The sequence below is a fragment of the Misgurnus anguillicaudatus genome, chromosome 5 (assembly GCF_027580225.2).
Source record: "Misgurnus anguillicaudatus chromosome 5, ASM2758022v2, whole genome shotgun sequence".
NCBI lineage: Eukaryota > Metazoa > Chordata > Actinopteri > Cypriniformes > Cobitidae > Misgurnus > Misgurnus anguillicaudatus.
Genome location: NC_073341.2, coordinates 12,399,296 through 12,424,547, shown reverse-complemented (window position 1 = coordinate 12,424,547; position 25,252 = coordinate 12,399,296). Strand labels below are relative to the sequence as shown.

At 35.1% G+C, this 25,252-nt stretch overlaps 1 protein-coding gene across 1 annotated transcript; it reads left to right on the top strand.

The window, feature by feature from the left end:
* Positions 1–837: 837 nt before the first annotated feature.
* slc25a37 (solute carrier family 25 member 37) lies at positions 838–21,868 on the top strand. Its single transcript, XM_055167553.2, has 4 exons — positions 838–1,165; positions 11,344–11,572; positions 14,074–14,130; positions 15,715–21,868. The coding sequence occupies exons 1-4, from the start codon at positions 974–976 to the stop codon at positions 16,263–16,265; spliced, it is 1,029 nt and encodes a 342-aa protein (XP_055023528.1). The 5' UTR covers positions 838–973; the 3' UTR covers positions 16,266–21,868.
* Positions 21,869–25,252: the final 3,384 nt, after the last annotated feature.

The window sequence follows — 25,252 nt, the reverse complement described above, 5'->3', positions numbered from 1 at the left end:
AATGGCCAAAAATATATACATTTTATATACAATATTATAATCTTATCTAATATTTTGAAATATATTTAAAATATTTTGAAAATATATATTTTTGCCATATGGGTATATTTCATTTTAATCTATTACTTCTGATTTGTACTTACATATGCATTTATATTTATGCTTAATTTATGCTAATTTTATAGTATTATTTTGCCTATTGTTATTTGTTTGTTTTTAAAACCCAGTCAGGAGGGTATTCCAGAAAGCTGGTAACTGGTTATGGGACATCCCCATGTACACCCCAGAAGCAGCACTCCTAATTTCGTTGTATACAGAGCTTTACAAAAGGCTTATTCGACTTCATACGGCAGATGACGTCAAGATGCCGCGAGAACGATTCGAGAAATCATACGAAGAAGTGTCATTTCGAATCGCTCTCGCGGTAATTTGACGTCATCCTCCCTTCAGTTCTGGTGGAGCTGCATGAAGTCGAACAAGCAAAAAAAAAAAAAACAAGCCTAAAGGATTTGTACCTTGTTGTACATGTTTGTATGTATTTTTTAATGTTTGTGTTTTCGGCTGAGGTGAATTGAATGTTACATTTTAGTTTTAAATCAAACAGGAAATTTCAAGAAGGACAGCATATTAATAAAGTTTCGGGTATTTGAATAAATAAATAAAACTGACTAATCAATGCAAGGTAAAACATAAAGTTTTTGACATTTTAGTATTAGTAGTTGGTAAAATTGCAGACACCAAAAACTTTTTTCATCTCAGCATCACCATACTTGTTTCTAATTGGTCACGTCAGTTTTAAACCCCGCCCTCACGCATCGCCTGGCGCAGGACCGCCGCGTCATGGTGACGTCACGTCGTCGCTGAAATGACGCTAACGACGGCGGTAGTTATGTGTTCGCTCGTGCTGTCGTTTCATAACGCCGCGAATCAGCCGTGCGTTTAAACCCCTCGCGCCCAGCACCGCCTGTCACGCATGGAGTATCGCGCGGACCCGGTCATAGCGAGTCTGGAGATGTCAGAGGTGAAAAGCGACGGCGGATCGGTGGAGGGCGACGATGATTACGAGAGTTTACCCGCGCACGCGTCCTTGTACACGCACATGACAGCGGGCGCAGTGGCCGGGGTGCTGGAGCACACCGTCATGTACCCCGTAGATTCAGTCAAGGTAAGTCAAGACAACCAAACATCTTCAGTAAAGTGTCAGATGTGTTGTTTGCTTACTGCGACGTTGCCTTCTTGCGTATTAAAAGTTAGATAAACTTGCAAATTAAGTTTTTCACAACACTCAAGTACACAATCGGTCATTCATAATAAGTTTTGTAGTTTTCTTACAGCATGCTTCAGATGCAATAACACATGACCGAGTGTGGTAACACATCACATCAGACAGACTGCTGTCCGGCTGTCATTGACAGCTGACCCATAGGACCTGCTGGTCTGACCTGTCCTGTCCTAGACAGGGTTTGTCATGAAATACAAATAGCACAGTATCTATAAGTTAATTAAATGACAAGATTGTCCTTACTCGTATTAGAATTGTTCAGAATTAAAACTTAACAACAAACCCATATCTCGTTTTCATAGCACGTTTCTTACACGCAGCATTCTTGGTTGTACCATTATATGTAAATATCTAACGAAGCATTGTATATTGTTATTGTACATGCTGATTATATAAATGCAGCTACATTTGGTGTCCATAGTCATTTCTTTTTGTTGTTGTTGACATTAGAGTTGCAAACGGGTGGAAAGTTTCAGGGAACTTAATCTGGGCAAATTGGAAACTTAACAGGAATTTATGGGAATTATTTGAAAACGTACATATACTACATACAAACATAAATAAACTTTTTGTTTGGTCATAACTAAGCAAACATGCATGCAAGCTAATACAAATTTTAAATAGGACGTCTTGTCTGATTTAATTGTAGAACTTTAATTGATTCTTTCATTGAGTAACACAAAAGGATAAGACACATTATTACAGTTATTATCATAATGCTAGCTTACATTTAAATATCTGATTCATTGGCTTGCTATTCAATAAATGATCTGTGCATGTTATGGAAGAATGCAAGTACATGCATGCAGGGGGTGTGGCCTCAATGGCACTACATTAAGCAGTGTGCTGTGTGCATGTGACTGAAGAATGTGCAGGATAGAAATTCAAATGAAATTGCATTAAATCTTGTTGTTTTAAACAAAACTATGCTGCAGGAACTACATTTAAGTTGCCTGTTATAGGCATTTGTTTTTAATTCTCAGTTTATTCCCATATATTCCAGTTAAATCCCATGAAAAGTTTCCAACCTTTTTTGCAACCCTAATTGATGTTTTTTTCCACCCATATGAAAAAAAAATTGAAAAGAAGGGAGTGTTCAGACTTGCTGTATACTTATTACAGGGATAGTCCAACCTTGAGTTAACTGGGGTTAAAGAGGTCAAGGCTGTAATAGTGATAGTTTGTGGATAACATTTTACTGGGGTTTAAGCAACATTGTATTAGCCCAAGAAAAAACAGCATTGACAACCAGAAATGCAATCCATGATAAAAGTTATGTGGCTTTAATCTTCTCTAGAGGAACAAAGCGGGTTATTTCTGTTTTCTCCACTAGTGTGTTATTTATCTGAAGTGAAACGGTGGTCCCGTGATGTTGACTGGACATGCCAGGGTGATTTTGTGTTCCAGCATCACTAATCTTAGGGCGAACCTCTCTCCAGGATTTAAAACAACACTTCATTCATTCACTCACTCGCTCACACACAAGCTTGCCGGTCCTTTGGGTCCAAAGACTTATTGTTAGAAGTCCAGCTTTATCTTTTCTCACATCTGGTACTCATAGTTTGTTCTGGTGAGACAAAAGTCAAGTTTTGCATCAGGACTCTGTAAAGATTGTATTGTAGCGTTGCCAATATGGCAAATTTGTGTAATGAAAGTTATTTGAAACCGTGCCAGATTGGTCTCTCTGCATCTGTTTTGTGGGACTTGCGTAGGCTATTGTCACCGTTTCCTCAGAGGCTGCCAGATTTTGCTCGTTCACCCGTCACCGTAGTGTTACGCGATTGAGAGACGGGTACTACGTGTCAGGAGAGCACATAGCTGCTGAGATACTGATGCCTAAATTTACATTGAAAGGAAACAGGGTTATGTGTTTGTTTATGTTTGACAGTGAAAGACACAGCTGGTTCAGAGACATAGAGGAAGCTTTAATGGGATAAAAGTCAGTGAAGAACTGTCAGGGTCGTTTCGTTGAATGGGTAAAATATTAACCAATGAAATTCTAGTCATCACATCACTGTGAATTTTTTAAGTCCCACCCTACAGTTCACTCGCATTATAAAATTTAAATGTTTTACAATAATCATTCAAGTTGTTTTTTCATGGGCTACAGTGAAGCGTTTGGTATTAGTCAATGTTTAGAGTTACGGTTTTCATCCTTTTCTTCAAACTTTCTCATTCAAGTCTGTCAAATAAATTTGTCTTTAAGAACAAACTAAACTAAACAGTACATGCAGATTAAAGCTAAAGTTTTATGTACTGTAAGGTAGACTGCGTTGTCCATTCAAAATAATGTTGGTTTTTAACTTGTGTTGTGGCTGGAAATGTGTTTTAATGTTGAAATCTTACCCACACACGTGTCGAAATGAACTTAGTAATAGCTTAGACTGCAATAATTGGGAATTTCTAGTGTATGGTAAATTGTGGGCAGCTTGCCAACTGATTTGTGTCACTTCCTAGAAATCCCTGTCCATTTCAGGACACCTAGCCAATGCACTCAATATGCTTTACTATAAGTGACCTTTATACTCACTCCTTACCTCCTTCTGGGATCATTCTCATTCACATACTCATAGATAAAGGGTAGAGTGCAACTAACCAAACCGGTTTGAAATGACTCCATTTTCTAATTGGCCTTTTATTTATAATCCACCATTGCACGACTTTTGCTTTTAGTTTTTATGTACATAAAATTGACATTGTTAACCTTTTTAGTTATATACTTCATGTACCTTTCATATACCTTAACATTTTCTGTAGGGGTGTATTTCATGTTTTGATGCATTAGTAAGAGTAAGCGGTGATTCAGAGTGATGCAGCAATAACAGAAGAATCAAAATAAAGCAACAACTTTTTCTCAACAAATCACATTGACAATTTAGAAATGCAGTACAAACCAAAATGATGTTATAATGGCATTTAAATTAAAGGTGCAGTGTGTAATTTTTAGAAGGATCTCTTGACAGAAATGCAAAATAATATATAAAACTATATTATCAGGGGTGTATAAACCCCTTACATAATGAACCGTTATGTGTTTTTTACCTTAGAATGAGACGTTTTTATCTACATACACCGAGGGTCCCCTTACATGGAAGCCGCCATTTTGTGCCGCCATGTTTGTACAGAAGCCCTTAATGAACACTTTTTTTTTTTTTTACTAAGTTGTCTCCAACGATGACATGTTTGTCCGGTGGTGGCTACCGTAGCTTTTCTATGTGTTTCAAAAGCGATAGGTGAGCAGTGGACTTAGCCGTTCGTTGCAGTTCACAACCTCACCTCTAGATGCCACTAAAATTTACACACTGCACCTTTAAACCACTTCTTTGGTCATTCTATACAGATTACTTTGTTCTGTAAAAAGCTGTTGTGGTATGAGCTGCCAGTACTTTTTCTGTTACAGATTTATTTCTTATAGTATATATATGTGTGTGTGTGTTACTATATATCATATAATTACACTGAAAAAAAATGATTCATTCAATTAACTAAATTTTTTTAAGGTAAGTGGTCACAATCAATTTATTTAAGCAACTTTTAAACAAAAGTTTTTTGTTTTGTTTTGTTTTTCTAATTTTTTTGTTGAAATGTAGCTTAAATAAATTGATTGCGACCACTTACCTTAAAAAATTTTGCAAATTGAATAAATAATTTTTTCAGTGTATTATTTGAGGTTAATATTGACATTACGATGATATAAAATATGATTATTCTGCTTTAGAGATTAACAGCTATATCCAAATGCTTTGACCGAAGCTTGGATGAAATCAACAATAATCAGTTGGTAGAATGGACGGGTTGGGGTTGTTGGGTGGGCTAGGAAGATGTCTTAATCACACACATCCAGAAGGGTGTGAGAGTCTCTCGGGGTGTGACTTTGAAGCTGATTAGCTGGCCATTATGTACACAGACAGACACACTGTACACGGACATTCCTGTTGCGTCCTGTTACTGCAGACATTAACCATTTCAGTTCCTTTTCAAGTGTTTATTACATAACGTTGCATTCAGTTTTACCCATGATAGTGAAAAGCTGTAAACTTTGCATTCTGTCTTGATGGTGAAATAAAAGCATCGCTTTGACTTACAGAAAATTTATTAGTATTAGGGCTGCACGATAAATCGCATGTGATTGTCATGCGCATCTCGTGAGTCTCTTTGCATGCTCTTATTAGTATCTAATTCATCATGTTTACTCAAAGTTTTGTGTTGGTAGGTAATTTGTGCTTAACTCAATGGTAGTTACCATTGTTCAGAAGACTGGTGCTTGTGCATAGACTGCATACCAAAGTATGTCGCACTTTACAGCTGCCCAAAACTGAACTGGGTGGCCGCGTTGTTTGAATAAACAATTCGTGCCCTCATCTCACAGAAAGATGAAGTCTAAATCAATGTTTATGGAAACAACAACAAACCATAAAAAAGTTACCTGTACCAAGAAAAGTAAATTAAACTGAGTAATACTAGAACTATTAGTTAACTCAACTTAATTTTGTTGCGTTTGTATTAAGTAATATTACAGTGTTGTTTATTATATTTAAAAAAGGCTACAAGTTGACTCAACTTAAAACATCAAATGCAGCCACTTGCCTCAATTTTTATAAGTTAGATTTAGGTATTACTTTTTACATTGTAGAAATTACAGTATTACTGGGTATTACTGGCAACTAGCTGCCAGTAACTTACTGTAGATTTTACATTTGTGTTATTTACTGCCAACAGTTTGTTTAAAGTTAAATGAACATGAAACATTTCAGTCTTTATCTTCTACAGTGAGTTACTGGCAACCAGCTGCAGAATTACAGCACATTTGTTACATTGATGGTTGACATAAATTATAAACAAGTTGAAATTATTTAACTTAATTTGTTATGTTAAAGTAAAACAAAAACTTAAGTTGATATGAATTTTTTTTACAGTGTGTGAATCACCAGTTGGCCGGTGACATTTTTATAAATTCTTGGCACAGCACTAAAGGGTGTTGTCAACATTGGCAGGTGTGGCAAAAAGTTTTATTATTTAGATGTATTTTTAGTTAATAAACTTTTGTTGAATAAATACATTTGACACCTATGTGTTATGCTGCGGTGCTCCTACTGTATGTTTTCTATAGAGGGAACTGTGTTTTATCACACTGGAAGTGTAACTGATTGAGGTTTGGAGTACTTCATTCTTTTACTGGCTAAACCCTTCAGTACACACATGAATGTATTCTTGACAAGCATATATTTGTAAAAATATTTGTTCTTTCTGATTTATGTCTTTAGGTGATCTCAGATATCCTGAGAAACTTAAAGTAATTGCAGCTCTTTGTTGCCAGGGATTTTATAATGATAGTTATGGGCCAATTATAACAAGTCTTCTTGTTTGTGTAATTCTCTTGTTACAGTAGAGCTTTTCAAACCCTTGTGATTTTTGCTCTCTTTTTCTAGTCTTTCCATAGTAAACCCTTATTGCTGACATATCCACATAGTAAAAGTGTGTCGAGTGTTAAAGGATTAGAGGAGAAACAGTAATGATTAAAATTGATCAAGTGAAGTGGTTTATGTGATTCCAAGGCTTAAACTTGCTTTACAAGGGCTGTAGCATGACTAAGATTACAAAACTTCTTTTCTCTCTTTTGTTTCTGACATGTTATTTGTAGACATGAAAGCGCAGCACAGTCAGGTTTAACAGAGCAGAAGTATGTGGCTGGGTGTGAAGAGTGATGCTGTGCTTGCATGTGCCAGTCTACCAAGGTCAGAAATGAATAGGAGCTTAAAGACGAACAATAATGCTTCCCAAAGCAACACCCTACTATGTCAATATTATGATTGGTTGTTGAACTAATTGATTAAATGCCAATTATTTATTTATAAGACAGCATGTGTGTGCATTGAAAAATTGCCCTTATAAATAGGGGTGTGATGAGATCGCGTGCATGTATCACAAAATTAAGTCACGAGATTTCTCGTGGAGGTGAAATGCTGGCCGTTTTTCAAACGAAAGACTGCATCCTTAGGAGGTTGCATTTGTAGACTGCATACATCATAAAGACGTCTTATTACAGAATATTAACAATTAAAAAGTTTACTATTATATTTAGTTAATCGTAAATTGTTGTAATATGCTCATGACTTGCTCAGTTAACTGAAATAAACCAGGCTTGATGACGTATGCAGTCTGCATTATGCGACCTCCGGAGGATGCAGCTTTTTGTTTGAGAAACGGCCACTGTCCTAATTTCAACATAAAGTTACGTTTCTGGCTAAACCTTTTCCAGTGCAATGTGCATGCATTATATTTTGTCTTTTGCTCTGTGTGTTTTTTGTTTGGGTTTCCAATAATGTTCGTCTAATACGCGTTTTGTTTCTCTCAGTGTCAGATGTGAAGTGTCTTAAACCCTCACTCGGAGTTTACATGATTTTATCTCTTCATGTTCTTGCTCAAGAATAACAGTGGCTGTATCATTTCTATTGTAAAGAATTGGACAAATATCAAAGATTTAAATGTATTTAAAAGTTGTTTGGCTAAAAGTAAGCGTTTTCTCAGTCTAAAGTAAAAGTAACAGAAGCAGGTCTGCTAGCGCCCCCTGCAGGCATTTGTTATAATACATAACGCTGTTTTTATTACAAAGGCTATATTACTGTAATGTGTTTACTTGTTTTGATGCTATTATTACTATATTTAAGCAATATCGCTCGAGTAGGAGCCTCGTGCCTCTGGCCTAATCACAGGCGTGATGATATAGAGCTATATCACACGACTCCGAGAGCGATATTGCTTTTATACAACAATTCGACGGCACACGTTTGGGAAACGAAAACTAGAAAACAACAACGGGGTTATTTTAAAAGCTTTTTTGTTTGAGAACTACTTCTTCCGCCACGGATTTGAGGGCTGCCAGAATGACAGGTAACACTTTCGGCTGCTTTGAATCTCATAATAACTCAATGGACGGATAGGCGTTTCTTTATATTAACGTTTCTTGGTCACAAAGTGTAGTTTTAAGATTAGTTCAGTCGAGAATATATATTTATTATATTTAAAATCTACAGTCGATTAGCGCCTGTTTGAACGTTTGCTTAGTGAGATTCGGTACGTATGAGAACCAAAGCATGAGCGGACGTCAGTGTTCACTCGCCCCGCTGACCACCGCCCTCTCTGGGCTACATCTCTGACAGGGATTCCCTGGCTCTCATGTTGGCCCTGTCTGTGTTTGATGGTCAAAAATGAGATCAAATCAGCAGTATTTGGTGTCATGATAAAACTATTAATTGTTTTCTTATTCATATTTAGTGTCTTTTGTGTTGTTATTGTTTTGGCGCGAGGTAAAAGTTAATAAAACTATACTTCTATAATGTTACTATTGGTTTCCCATTTCATCTTAACGCCATACGAGCACTCGATTATTATTAAACTTTGTTCTTGTCAGTACTATATAAAACGGTTTTTTATAAGTGTCAGAGAGATGTTTTTGCATGCTGCTTATAAATATATCAGGGGCGATATTCTCATAACATGTTTTAATAGTCACGTCGTTATTAAATAAATGATCAGTGTCCACATTTAAAAGCTGCGGTGCTTACCTGCAGTTCCACGCTGTTTTCGCGTTCTGATAAGAGATATAGCTCTGTGTTTACATTCCTCTTTCCAAGTGTTAATCGTCCACACGATGTGACAAGACATTACTCCCATTAACTTTAATGTAACATCCAAGAGCGCTGATCTTTGACGGAATAATAACTTCCGATTGGGGTTTCACAGACTGATTTATGAGCTAGTGAACTAATGAGACACACGGAGAGTGTTTAAAAACAGCGCGTCTGTGTTTTTCCATTCAAAGATGAGCCTGTTTAGGACCTCCATTCACTAGGTGGCGGAATGATACGAAAAGTGAAGCGGTTACTGTGCCGTTATCAGTACAATATCACATAGCTCTTAGCCAATCAGATTCGAGAACCAGATAGAACTGTTGTATAATACTATATATACTATATTTTAACCAATTATTATTGCATCGTCATTTTTACGTCATTTTAAAGGTTATTGCTCACTTGGGTCTTTTTTTATCACCAAAAATATCTAATTACTTTATTATTAATTAGCAAAATAATTGTTAGGGACAGTTCTAGATTCGTTAAAGCATTTCAAAATAATGTAATTTCAGTTTCCCATTCATTTATTTTGTCATTGAGGATTTCTTAAAAAATTTAAAATACTCGTCTTGTTCTCCTGAACTCAATCTTGTGTCTCGTCACACCCCTACTTATAAATGTTAAATGAAGAATTTTGTAGGAAATGTTATGAAAAGGATTATAGTTTAGAGTAGACAACCCGATTGTGTTGTATATTGATGATCGTAGTAAAGGATTAGTCAATTTTCTTAAAAAATAAAAGTCCAGATAATTTACTTACCACCATGTCGTCCAAAATATTGATGTCTCTCTTAAGAACTTATGTTTTTTGAGGAAAACATTCCAGGACCTCATTTTAATGGACTTTAATGGACCCCAACACGTAACAGTTTTAATGTAGTTTAAAATTGCAGTTTCAACTGAGTTTCAAAGGACTCTAAACGATCCCAAACGAAACGATTGTTATTTTTACAAGAGAAATAAAAAATATGCACTTTTAAACCACAACTTCTCGTCTATCTCGGTCAGGTGACGCGTCAGCGCAACCTCATGTAATACGTCATCACGTCAAGAGGTCACGGATGACGTATGCGAAAATATGCCCCAGTGTTTACAAGTGTAGAGAAAGAGGACCGTTCTGACGTTGTTGTATGTGGAATGATACTAATTAATGTCTTTGTGTCAGTTTATTGTTTAAAATGGTCTGCAAATGTGCGTTTTATATATGTAACACGTGACCTCTCCATGTCATTACGCAATTACGTTAGGTCGCGCTGGCGTGTCACATGACCGGAGATAGACGAGAAGTTGTGGTTTAAAAGTGCTTATTTTTATTTTTCTTGTCAAAATTGACAATCGTTTTGCTAGATAAGACCCTTATGCCTCATTTGAGATCATTTGAAGTCCTTTGAAACTACAATTTTAAACTGCATTAAAACTGTTACGTGTTGGTGTCCATTGAAATGAGAAAAATCCTGGAATGTTTTCCTCAAAAAACATAAACAAAGACTGAACAAAGAAAGACATCAACATTTTGGATGACATGGTGGTGAGTAAATTATCTGGATTTTTTTTTTAAGAAAATTGACTAATCCTTTAATAAAAGGTTGTAGCTTACTAATGACTATAGGGCTGCATAACAAGTAATTGAAACTAATCATTTGAAGAAAAGTTTTTGTTTATGTGTGTATAATAATTATGTATATATAAATATACACGCATGCTTTTATAATTTTATATGAATGTATAAATAAATATGCAAATGCATATACACATGTAAAATTTCTTAAATATATACATTCTCACACACACACACACACACACACACACACACACACACACACACACACACACACACACACACACACACACACACACACACACACACAAACACGATGTAAACAAAAACTTTTATTCTTCAAACGATTCGTTGCGATTAGTTGTTTTGCAGCCCTACACTCATTACTGAGCTACAAACTTTTTATTAATATGATCATCGATATACAACACAATAGTTTGCAATGTTAAGCCATTACATGTCTAAACTAGTTATGCAGCCCTAAATGACTATGTCTTAGACCTGCATAGTTGCAAGCTGCTTTTTTGTCTCTTCCACCAAATGACAACCGATATGCCAAGTAATTCGTCCCACAAAGGGGCATTGAGGGCTGTGACTTTGTGTGGATGGATAATGTTTGGATCCTGTTACATCAGGGGTTTTAAACTGTGCTCATGGAGGGCCACAGTCCTGCTGAGTTTCAACACACACACTTTTATTTCTGAAGCCCTTGATTAAATCCCAATAGTGCACAAAAGTCTGTCCAGTTTTAAATTGGGGTCAACCAAATTGTGGTGCATACCTAATTAATAACATTTATGATTGGATCAGTTTTAACATTTATGGCATTTTATTCCTGTCTCACTTTTCTGCTCTCATTTTATCCACAGACCCGAATGCAGAGTTTGCAGCCAGACCCAAAGGCTCAATACAGGAGCGTGTACGGTGCACTGAAGAGGATTGTGCAGACAGAGGGCCTCCTCCGGCCATTAAGGGGACTCAATATTACTGTTCTGGGGGCCGGCCCTGCCCACGCTCTCTATTTTGCATGTTATGAGCAAATCAAACTCTCCCTTAGTGATGTCATACAAAACGGAGGCAACAGTCACATCGCTAATGGTAAATACAATTGTGTGATGTTGGCCATAAAATGTATCTAAAATGTACGTTATTATTACTACTAACTCAGAAAAATAGTAAAATGTATATGACTAATGTCTATAGTCGCACCATTACTGTATATAAAAAGTGATATTAGCAAGCAAGGTATAAAACGTACAGTAACGTCAGCTCACAGTGAGCTAGCCAAAGTAATCCTGTATAGCTCAGTGTTAAAGCAATGCATTAGCAGCGCAAAAGGTCATGGGTTGAACCCAAGGAACAGACATGCTGTAAGTCGCTTTAAATATCTGCCGAATGTTTCATTGTAAAATACAAATACGACAGTGAAAAGGAACCAAAACTCCCATGGTTTTTAAGTAGAGAAATAACCTTGGGAGAAACCAGATTCAGCTGGGAGTGCCAGTTCTCATCTGACACATTAACTTAATACTCCTGTAACTAAACAGAGGATAAATACGGCTTGTAGAAACTTGAAATGAGCTGTGAGATCATACAGACACCAGGCAGTTTAATAGTCAATTCCTATGAAAGAAAAATCATTGAATTATTTGTGCTAGGCGGTGCAAACACTAAGCTGCAATAATGTTTTCGTAGTTTACAGGCATGACACAAAGTACAGCATGACTTGTTGCCGTTTTAAAATATGGCAAAAGTGATAGTGGTATTCATTCAGTATTTTTATTTAACAAGGGCAGTGTTGAAAATATTTTCAATGCAGTCTATCAGCAAAGTAACCACTAAAGCACTAATCTTTAAGCGCTGATGTTAACAGGTTACAGCATCACAGAAGGGTTTATGAGGCATCCATACATAATATTTATAACTCGAACTGCTTATCCATGCATTCAACTGTGTTGATATAATTGGTTACATGTTTGTGACGATGGAAACCAAGGCGATTTTAAACAAGTAGGAATGAGGCTGTCCCCAGTTTTATGGAGAAAATACTCGGCAATGATGTTAAATGATGAATTTGCACATGGCTTGCCTTAAAACATATTAAAAACACCACATAGACATATAAGCAACAGTAAAAACTTGATTTCCCCCACAGTGGGACTTTAGGCTTTTAAGCTGAAACCTTTTAATGCTTATTATTGCATTTATTCAACACATTAAACTAATGTGTGGACAAAACAGTAAGTATATTAAATGTTGCAATAGTTTTTTTACATCAAAGTTGCAAACGTCTGTTTGCATTTGTGCTGTTTATAGAAAATGACTTTTAACCTCGGCTAGTGCAGTGGTTCCCAACCTTTTTCCTCTAAGTACATATGGGTGATTCTCACGAAAACTTGGTTTTAAAAATGTCAAGCATGAAAATGTAAAAATTGCTTAAATTTACTTTTTTTCCCACCAGACATTGAAAAACAAAGTCTGGAGTAAATGGGAACATTAATTTAAAAACTTTTACTTATCATTTAACACTTTTTGTAACATAATTAAAAAAATTAGTCCTAAAAAATCTCATTACCGCAACAGTCATCAACACTGACATATTTTCAAAATGACATGACAAACCTGAAAGAACATAATTCGGAGATTCTGCGCATGCATTTAAAATCAAAGTATTATGCTTCTATTAATTAAATTAACATTTAATAAGCATCTGTTGCGGTAATGATAATCAAAATGTCGTGTAAGCATTCTGACAAGACAATATTTCAAATGAACTGTAAAAAAATGATCTTACCTGGTAGCCATCTTGAAGTAACTGGTCCGTGTGCTTGGTCACTCAAAATCAAACTTTATTAAAATTCTGTATGTGTGCTTAAACTGTTCTCAAAAAGTGTTGCGGAGGATGAGAACATCAGGCATGGACACATAATTTTCCTAATTTTTCTTCATTATTATTAAACATGAATATTCAGTAAATATTTTTTCTGTCATCTAAAGTAGTCTAGCAAAACATCCATTTATTTTTTTTCTTAATATTTTTGTGTTAATTTGATTAAATGACAACATAACGCATGTTCAAACACAGCCGGACACATTGCGGTAATGAGAATTTCAGCAGAAAATGAGATAAAATTTACAATTATAAATTCTTATGTTGAAATCACACATTGTGCAAGGTAGAACACAGTATTGTGTTAATTCTGATGCTTTTTAATGTTACTATATTACACATTTTAAAGCTAAAATCATTAGTGCCGTGGTGTTTCAATGGTTTCGTGAGAATCACCCATATACTGAGCCCCCCAACCATCTACTTTTATCGTTTGATTTTGCCAAAACGCTGACAAGCACTTTGAGATGTAGCAAGCAAAATGTAAATAATTACTTTACATAAGCATAAGATTTTTACAAAACTATACAAAATATTTTTAGATAAAATGTTGTGCATCTTTATGTGAGCTCAAAGCATATCGCATCCCCCACCTGTGAACTCTGGGGGGCCCGTACCTCAGGTTGGGAACCACTGGGGTAGTGGAAAAGGGTACAAGTGCCTATTCCAAATCTCGTGAATTAAATTTTTGTTGTCTTCTACTTTTTAGGAGTGGCAGGAAGTGTTGCCACCGTCCTCCATGATGCGGTCATGAATCCAGCAGAAGGTACGTCTCACATGTGGATACTGTAGCATACATTTTTGGTAATCTTTAAAGGGACACTCCACTTTTTATAAAAAATAGGCTCATTTTACAGCTCCTTTAGAGTTAAACATTTGATTCTTAATGTTTTGGAATCCATTCAGCTGATCTCCGGGTCTGGCGCTAGCACTTTTAGCATAGCTTAGCATAATCCATTGAATCTGATTAGACCATTAGCATCGCACTAAAAATAACCAAAGTTATTTTGATATTTTTCCTATTTAAAACTTGACTTTTCTACAGTTACATCGTGTACTAAGACCGACAGAAAATTAAAAGTTGTGATTTTTTAGGCAGATATGGCTAGGAACTATACTCTCATTCTGGCATAATAATCAAGGACTTTGCTGCCGTAACATGACTGCAGGAGGCGCAATAATATTATGCAGTACCCGAAAATAGTAGATCAGCTATTGAAAGATACTAAGGGGACTATTTTCGGGCACTGCGTAGTATCGTTGCGCCTCCTGTAGTTACATCGGTCTTAGTACAAGATGTAACTACAGAAAAATATCAAAACTCTTTGGTTATTTTTTAGCGCGATGCTAATGGTCTAATCAGATTCAATGGATTATGCTAAGCTATGTTAAAAGTGGTAGCGCCACACCCCAGAGATTGGCTAAAATGGATTCCAAAACAGTAAAAATCAAGTGTTTAACTCCAGTGGAGCTGGAAAATAAGAATATTTTCAAAAAAAGTGGAGTGTCCCTTTAAGCAACCACATTTATGGATTTAATTGTAACAGTTTCCAATAAGGTTGTATTTGTTTAACATGAGGGAATGGATTAGCTAACTTGAACTAACAATGAACAATAGTTGTACAGCATTTATTAATCTTAGTTCATGTTCATTTTAGCATTCACTAATACGTTTTTAATTAAAGTTTTTAACATTAGTTAATGCACAATGAACATAACAAAAATTTAAAGGGATTTTTAATCCCAAAAAAAAAAAGAATTGTCATCATTTACTCACCCTCATGTGATGTTTTGAGCAATGTTTGTAACCAAACGATTTTGAAGCACCATTGACTTTTATAGTAGTTTTCTGCTGTGGAAGTCAGTGGTGCTTCTGTTTTCTGCCTCATTACAAATATCTTCCTTTGTGTTCAGCAGAACAAAGAAATGTATACAAGTTTGTAACAACATGAGGATGAGTAAATAATGACACAATTTTGGGTCAACTATCTCTTTAACAAAGACTAATAAATGCTGATGAACTAAATTGCTCATTGTTAGTTCATGTTAGCTAATGTATTTACTAATGAATATAACCTTATTGTAAAGTATTAACGATTAAATTTGTTTTGGTATAGTAGATGGGGTTAAGATGTTTCAGGATTAATAATAGGAATTTGTAACCTCACCATGCATAAGAAAAGGGATAAAAAAATGTACGCAGGTAAAATGAGTTTGTCAAAGCAACAGTTTTTAATGTAGTAAAAATAATTTACCTAAATTATATTATACAGTTAAACTATTTCACTATATTTCCAAATGCAGAAAAAAGTATATTTTCTCTCTCTCTCTCTCTCTCTCTCTCTCTCAGTGGTAAAGCAGAGGATGCAGATGTATAACTCTCCATACCGCAGCCTATATGACTGTGTCGTGACCATAAGTCGTACAGAAGGACTGGCGGCCTTTTACCGCAGCTACAGCACTCAGCTGATCATGAACATCCCTTTCCAGGCCGTGCACTTCATGACCTATGAGTTCATGCAGGAACATTTAAACCCCCAGCGTCAGTACCGCCCCGAAACGCACATCTTGTCTGGTGCGGCGGCGGGGGCCGTGTCCGCTGCCGTGACCACTCCGTTAGACGTCTGCAAGACTCTGCTAAACACGCAGGAGAACGTAGCGCTCAGTTCGGCACACGTCAGCGGACAACTCTCGGGCATGGTCAACACCTTCAGGACAGTTTATCGTCTGGGAGGCTTTCCGGCGTTCTTCAAAGGCGCCCGAGCGCGAGTGATTTATCAAATGCCTTCCACGGCCATCGCCTGGTCCGTGTACGAGTTCTTTAAGTATTTTCTGACTCAACACGAACAAACGAACATCCAGGAGCTGCATAGGAACTCTATGAAGACCGGCACTACATGAGGTCCGTCGTAGGAAAATCACTTCAAAGGTCCAACCGATCCAAAGATGTGGGTAAATTAATATTCGGATGTGGAAGAGACGGGAATCATTTCGACACTCCAGCAGCTATAGCCTCTTATAATGTTTTGTAACATACTAATTTATTGAAAAAGTTTATTGGATTACATGGACACACTACAGGACATTTCTGGGGAAAACTTGATGGGAAGAGAGGAAAATGCTACTCTCTGGACCACAGACGGTAAACGGATTACACTCCCGTCCTGTTTTAATCCACGGTGGTGCATGCATACATATTCATATAGATATATGTGTATGCATGTATGCTGTTAAAGACATTCCTGAGTTCGCAATAAACAGGCCAAATGTTTTTTAATGCCTTACCTCATATAAAGGCTGACTGGATTTTAAACCCTGCAATTTGGTCCCGTTTTAAAACGAATGCACTGATGTTTTAACCCCTGAAGTGTCTTATACTTTTTAAATCCTGTTTAATTTTTCCGCATTAAAAATTAATTCAGCATAGTTGCCAAATTTTATAACCAAGAAGGAAACTGAGGCGGTGAAGGATGCGGGTATGGGTTGTGAGTGACATCACCTATCTTTCTTTGACGTATAAATTTTGCGTCTGGCCTGACTGGGGTCTGTGGATTCCCATCAGCAAATGTGCAGATTTTTATGTGTGACTTTAGATGTTCATACATTCATTCCCCCCAAAATTATTTTACGCTTTCAGTTTTTACGGCAGACTTTAATATCCAAAGACTGACTTTGAATTGCCTGATTTCACTGTGACAGTGGTACAGAATTAGTAGGCACACTAAAGCACTTATCATTCATCGGCTGGTGTATTCGAAAAGTCGTTCACTTTAGCGGTGAGTGGTAGTTTTGTGTGCGATAGCTTTGATTGGTTTTAGAATAGATGTTACATAATACATATCCAACCAATCCTTGTATGTAAATAGATATAATAAGATGTGATCTATGCAGTCTCGTAAGCACCCTACACTTAAATGTGCACTAAAGTTGGTGGTTCCAGTTGAAATCCTTAACAGGATAGTTCACCCTAAGGTGAGGGTTCTGTCATCATTTACTCATCCTGACCATGTTGTTGTGGACCTGTATGAATTTATTTTTTTCTGATGAACACGAAGATATTTTGATTAATGATGGTAAACACACAGCAGTAAGTGAACATTGACTTCCATAGTAGGAAAAAATATATTTTGGAAGTATTGTGATAAATGATGAAGATGATATTTTGATAAATGATTGTATACACACAGTTGATGGTACCCATTAAATTCCATCATATTTTTTTATTCCTACTATGGAAGTCTATAGTAACAATCAGCTGTGTGTTTGCCATCATTCCTCAAAATATCATCTTTTGTGTTCATCAGAAAAAAGAAATTCATACACGTTTGGAACAACATGAGGATGGGTGAATGATGACAGAGTTTTCATTTTTCGGTGAACTGTCTCTTTAACCTACAATAACATCTTTATTCACAGAGTACATAAGAGGCTTTACAGTAACAGTCCATTCATTCCTCTTCTGAGCTGTTTACAAATACGCAGCTGAATATTTTCACCTTCGCGTAAATCATAACTTTAATCTTTAACCGAATCTTAGATTTTGATTTTTAACACAAGACTGTGAAAACAAATGCAAAGCAGTATGATCTATTGTGCCTTATAAGCAGAACAAATTTATGTGAATTTGATTTATAAACTCTTTAAAAAAAAATTAAATAAGTAGACAAAATGTATGTGTAGATTAAAAAGATCACCCATAAATGAAAATTCATAAATTGCTCACCCTTATGTTGTGAACTTGTATGAGTTTATTGTGTATTTTGATTGTAACCACACAGTGGGCTGCCATAGTAGGAAAAAAATAATATGGGTGCCTTCAATTGTCTGGTACTTTTGTGTTTAACAGAAGAAAAACTCATACAGGTTTATAAAAATATGGTCAGGATGAGTAAATGATAACAGAATTTTCATTTTTGGGTAAACTATCCCTTTAAACGTTAAAAAATCTGTAGACATGACAGTATTACTCTCAGCTGTTTGCCAGTAACTTACTGTAGATTTAAATGTATGTTATTTACTGGCAAACAGTTTGTTCAAAGTTAAATGAACATTAAACATTAACAATTTTTCATCTTTAAAGAATAAAGCTGTAAAGTAGCAGCATCATGCAAAGCATTCTGGAAACCAAAATATGAAGAAAAAACAGAAAAAGGTTAATCAGGATTTTTGGCTTCCAGAATGCATTGCATGAGGCTGTTATTTTGTAGTTTTATTCTGTAAAGATAAAGACTTAAGTTAATAAATAACATGCATTTAAATCTACAGTAAGTAACTGGCAAACAGCTGCATAACTACAGCAACATTTTTTACAGTGGACTCTAATGCTGCGTTTACACCAGCCACGTGTGAGGCGTCAAAATGGCGTCTACCGCGTCTAGTTTGCCGCTTGAACATTTTGAAAGCATACTTCGCTCTAGACGCGTGGAAAAAGCAAGCATTTGACGTGCGTCCGAGGCGAAATCCGCTTCTTGTGGGAGGGGCAAGTGCTATGCGGTTGTCTTTTTGAAAGATGGCTATTGTTGATCGTGCATTCATCGAGAGAGTTACTAGTTTGTATTTGGTCACCTTACTATAGGGGGAAAATAAACGGTGCGCCAGACGCTCAATTAGATGCGCGAATGAGGCAGAATCGCGTCTACCGCGCCAGGCCAAATGCCTCAATCACGCCGCGAGACCTCCAGACATGTGTCTTTACATTGACTTAACATTGAAATCACTCACGCTTTACGCCTCTACCGTGGCTGGTGTAAACGCAGCATAAGGCCTGTGATGAATTTGCACTGGAATTACGCACAAGAAATTTAGACAGTGCCAGAATGAAATTGTAAATAATGTATTTTATTCACAAAAGTACTCAGTTTTGTGGTCTTTTATTTGTATTTGATTTAAGATTTATAGCTCTTGGATAAGAGGTACCGTCTTATGCAGGAGGTCCTGTTATTGGACCAATAGATTAAAAACGCACACACAGGTGAAACATTATAAAGCATTAGCTAACACAATACAGTAGCTGTTATGTTTTCTAGCTGAAGTGTCATATCTACAGTGTGTCATTACATCACCAAATGGGTGATTCTCACGAAAACTTGGTTTTAAAAATGTCAAGCATGAAAATGTAAAAATTGCTTTTTTCCCACCAGACATTGAAAAACAAAGTCTGGAGTAAATGGGAACATTAATTTAAAAACTTTTACTTATCATTTAACACTTTTTGTAACATAATTTAAAAAATTAGTCCTAAAAAATTACCGCAACAGTCAGAAAACATCAACACTGACATATTTTCAAAATGACATGACAAACCTGAAAGAACATAATTTGGAGATTCTGCACATGCATTTAAAATCAAAGTATTATGCTTCTATTAATTAAATTAACATTTAATAAGCATCTGTTGCGGTAATGATAATCAAAATGTCGTGTAAGCATTCTGACAAGCCAATATTTCAAATTAACTGTAAAAAAAAGATCTTACCTGGTAGCCATCTTGAAGTAACTGGTCCATGTGCTTGGTCACTCAAAATCAAACTTTATTAAAATTCTGTATGTGTGCTTAAACTGTTCTCAAAAAGTGTTGCGGAGGATGAGAACATCAGGCATGGACACATCATTTTCCTAATTTTTCTTCATTATTATTATACATGAATATTCAGTAAATATTTTTTCTGTCATCTAAAGTAGTCTAGCAAAACATCCATTTATTTTTTTCTTAATATTTTTGTGTTAATTTGATTAAATTACAACATAACGCATGTTCAAACACAGCCGGACACATTGCGGTAATGAGAATTTCAGCAGAAAATGAGATAAAATTTACAATTATAAATTCTTATGTTGAAATCACACATTGTGCAAGGTAGAACACAGTATTGTGTTAATTCTGATGCTTTTTAATGTTACTATATTACACATTTTAAAGCTAAAATCATTAGTGCCGTGGTGTTTCAATGGTTTCGTGAGAATCACCCAAATGCAATTGCAAAAATTAACCTTTCAAACTGTTTTTTCCAACACTTGATTTTAGATAATCCTGTTCCAAACTCACACTGTTGGGATGCTCACACAAACAGGGAAAGTTCACCTAGAAACATAAAACCTCACCATCATTTACTCAACCTCATGCATGTTGTAAACCTGTATGAGTTTATCATGTTAAACACAAAAAAGAAATATTTTGATTTTAAGCACAAAGTTGACGGTACCTATAGACTTTCACAGTTGTTTATCCTACTGTGGAATCAATGGATATCGTCAACTCATCATTTCTCAAAATATCTTCTTTCGTATTCAACAGAATAAAGAAACTCATACAGGTTTAGATCAACATGAGGTTGAGTAAATAATGACACATTTTTCATTTTAGGGTGAACTATCTTTTTAGTAGCACTGCAGTGTTTACATATTCAACAAAATTAACATGTATATATAGTTTCTACCTTTCGTCTGCATATTAATCTGGGACATGAGAAAGTATTTTAATAGAAAACAAGTTTTATTTTACCATATGCTAGCAAATATTAAGTTAATTCTAGTATTGCTTTATCATAGTCTTGATTTTCAGTGTTTTAGTGTGATTGGATGAATTCATTGCGTCTTCGTAATCTATGCATATTCCCATCAGAGAGGGATATTCCCAGCACTGTGTTTTTTTGCCTGTTAGAGGGAGAAAGATAGTTTCTGGTTTTAACGTGTGCTGACTGGATCAGCAGGCAATGTCTTTCCTGTCCTCTCTCAGTTCCTCGTCCCTTGATGATTTTTCCAGCTCTGAAGCTTTTGACATTCCCTAAAATTCTCATCAATAAGGGTTCTTAACCTGTTTTACCAACTGTCCATAGGAACAAAAAAGAAAAGTAATAATGTACAGCTTTTTGCTACCAACTTTTCCGGCCTGCCAGTTATCAGCTGATGGGTAAAATGCTGTTGGCTTGGAAGTGTTGAGATTTTTACTAGGGCGTATAGTGCTGTGTTTTAGGTTTAGTTTTATCAAGGACCATTCAAAGCAGGTTGCTTGTTTAACCTTTTATTTGAAAGACCACTGACAAATTTCCATTTATTTTTGACTTCATGTTGTACTATGGTGGAAACCCCATGGGTTTACTACTACTTGGTCCAGCATTTTTAAATGCTCACTACCTGTAATTGCTCTGCAAAACCAGCTGTTTTTAAATATATATATTGAATTTAAATCAGTTTTACATTGAATATTGTTAACAAATGTAGATTTTGCCTTAAAGTGATCTCTCAATACTTGGAGAAACAGGAGATGTATCAGACACAAGAGATGCAGCGGTGTCACTCCTCTTCACATGAACCATGAACAACATAATGTTAAGCCGCTTTCTGCGCACATTGTAGAAGTGAGAGTGCCATCTAGAGGACTTTTATATGATTTCATTTTTTTACAGTGGTGAAAGTAAAAATTGTAGACATAACCTTTGATTTGTGTAAATGCTGCTACAGTTTGTAACACTGGAGCTGAAATAAAATGAACAATGATGAAATAATTGTTTCTTAATGATCTCTAATTAAATGAAATTTGTGATGTGTTACCTTAAATTAGCTGATTTGAGCATTATTTTAACCTCTTAAGGCTAATCACATTTTTTTGTTTTGTTTGCACCGTAATACTTATTTCTGTGTAACTGGAACCTGATGTACACAAACGTGGACAATTACACAGCTTCATGTTCAAAGAAAAATATTTGGTTATTATAATTGCTTCTTCCTAACCCCAAAATAGTTGGAAGAAATCTAAAATGCAAGCCAAACCAAAGCTCGGGTCTTAGTAGGTTAAGGTTTTAACTTTTTATATGAATAAATATTTAATAAAGAATACATTCATTAGCACACAAAAAAATAAACAGGCAATTTTTCCTTTTTAAAATGAAATGCATTTCACTGGAGGTTGTATCACGTGTGTAACAAGTGCATGGCCATTCGTTCGGATTTTAGGAGGTGGCTAAAATTCGTATTAATTGGTATGATTACATTCATAAGTTTTTTATGATTTGCCTTTGCCCCGTGACGTTTGGGTTCGGGGCGGGGTTAAGGTTGGGGATTTATTATTGGTTTTTTATGATTCGTTATTTTTTATGTTTTTGCACGATTACCTTCCTACAATTCATAAAAATTCGTAAAATATGTTTGAGTTCTCGTGAGATCAGGTTGGTACAACATAAACAAATTGAATTTACATTGTTTTAATTGCATTTTAGATCAGTTAAAAAAAAACAGCTATGAAAATCATCATTTTGACTTACAGAAATTGAATTTCGTAAACTGTATAAAATTAAACTCTAGCTTATAAGACAAGTCAATCTTTTCAACTGTAATTTTAGTTTGGAGAATATAATTCACCAATACACTATAGTTCAAAGGTATAAAATAATATAAATAAGTTATGTTGTGACTAAAAATAAAATAAATCAATAAGCCCCAAGAAGCAGTGGGTTACCAGTCCGTTTTATAACAGCTAAGGGGAGTTGCTAGGCATGGCGCAAAGACAAGCGGTGTTTTTAGTGTTGAGTGAATGCGTCAGTGTTTAAGTTGGGTAAGATCGCCACCTAGTGGATAATAGCGGAAATATGAATATAGAATCGTTTCCTCTTAATTGACGCGATGACTCAACAATATTTATTGACATTTATCTGGATATTGCCATTAATTGTGCAACTGTAGAAAAATGAAAAACATGATTAAAGACTGTGGTGTTTATTTTCATAAATCAGTATGTAGCAACAGTGGTGCAGTGATACTTAAAGGATTAGTCAATTTTCTTAAAAAACAAATCCAGAAAAACTCACCACCATGTCATCCAAAATGTTGATGTCTTTCTTTGTTCAGTCAGGAAGAAATTATGTTTTTTGAGAAAAACATTCCAGGATTTTTCTCATTTTAATGGACTTTAATAGACACCAACACGTAACAGTTTTAATGCAGTTTCAAATTGCAGTTTCAAATGGTGTATTTTAGTGCAGTTGAAGTTTAAAAAAAGTTGTTCCAAGTGTAGTTAAATAGATGTTAAGTTGAAGTTAATACATAATTAAATACACTTAACTATACTTAGATTTGACGAAAATAGTACAAAATGTAGAAAATATACTTAGTACACTTTTTTTAAAGTATAATTTAATAGAAATATTTTTCACTTGGGGAACTTTAAAGACTGGCAGGTTAAACATATATCACATGAGAACCAACAAAGGAAACACTAAATAATTTGTGTAATTCCCTTAATTTTTTGCAATAGGGATATAATCTTATAAGGTCGACTGTATCTATTTTGGGCACTTAATGGCAGCTTCTCTTTATAATTTTGCACAATTTTATTTTTGTCTACAAAGACATTTATGCACACATACATGTTAAAGGTCAACATAAGTAAACATTTCACTGACCCTAAACATTTAAACATTAGTGTGTCTTACATTAAGAGAGTTTTAAAATATGTGTTTAAAACCAGCATTATTAGATCTTAGTCTAATACTTGTATCTATAGCCCATGTGTCAACTAGCCCCAGTCCTCTTTAACATGACTAAACCATTGAAGCTTACTAAAGTGCCTACTGAGAAATGTCATTGAGGGTATTGTGTCAGAAGAGGGCGCTGTAGTTACAAAATGTTCAGTCTTGACGGTCTGTCCTCCTATTGTGTCCCTTACATAATGAACTACAATGGAAGGGATTGGTTTTTTGACAATTGTAAGAATGCATGGGAGTTATATACTGTAGCAATTATAAAGCATTGTATACAATGAAAAAAATGTCAGGTATCTATTAATGCTTTAATAAAACATCAATCATTTGAGCATTTCATTTATATTTGTCATTAAAAAAATGTATTACTGCGCTGGAAAAAATGCAGCACAAAGTTAAGACAGCCATTTCAAACCTGCTATTTCATTTAGTTTTGCCTTAAAAAAAAATTAACATAAAGTATAAATTCAAGTTGAAATTGTTAACTTTTTTTTTAGCTAAAGTTAAAGTAATATATAAAATATGTGTTGATTTGACAAAAATGCTGCAATTTATCAACATTTTTACAGATTTTGATATGACAAGCTGGATGTTTCACTTGTTTTTTTTTTTTAAATTAAAGTCACTACCAATCATGTTAAATGTAAAACTCTATCCAATAAATACATTTCATCAAATCATATTTAGTTTAAGCATTACATCATATTACTATTAATATATTTGTTGTGTTTACTTTTGTATCTATGCATTTGGTAGACAATAAACTTATAGGTGTAGCCTACATTACATCAATCTATTTTTTATCAGTTAATGGCACCAAAACCACATGACCAATAAAACGTTCATGTAGCTCAACTGCTAGCATTGCATTAGCTGCACTTAAGGTAATAGATTTGATCCCAGGGAACACATATACTAATAAAATGTATACCTTGTAACGCACTGTAAGTCACTTTGGATAAAATCTCTCTGCGAAATGCCTCTGCAAAATGCATTAATGTAAATGTAAAAAGGTAAATGACAAGGCTTGGCGTATTAAAATATTTCTCAGTAGGCACTTTAGTAAGCTTCAATGGTTTAGTCATTTTAAAGAGGACTGGGGCTAGTTGTCACATGCAAGTTTATAAGACTAAAAACCAATAATGCTGATTTTAACACATATTTCAAATATCTCTTAAAGTAAGACATGCTTATGTTCAAAGTTTAGGGTCAGTGAAATGTTTACATTACATATGTTGACCTTACACATTTTGATTTAAAGGTGTATGTATAAATAATAAAGGGATAGTTCACCCAAAAAATAAAAATTCTGTCATTATTTCTCATTCTCACGTTGTTACAAACATGTTTAAATTTCTTCTTGTATAAATTTGATGAACACAAAGGAAGATATTTTGAGGAATGTTTGTAATT

Coding starts and splice junctions, on each gene's coding strand:
- slc25a37 (XM_055167553.2), top strand. CDS start 974: ATGGAGTATCGCGCGGACCCGGTCATAGCGAGTCTGGAGATGTCAGAG. Junction 1,166..11,343: donor ACCCCGTAGATTCAGTCAAG/GTAAGTCAAGAC, acceptor TTTTATCCACAG/ACCCGAATGCAGAGTTTGCA. Junction 14,131..15,714: donor GGTCATGAATCCAGCAGAAG/GTACGTCTCACA, acceptor TCTCTCTCTCAG/TGGTAAAGCAGAGGATGCAG.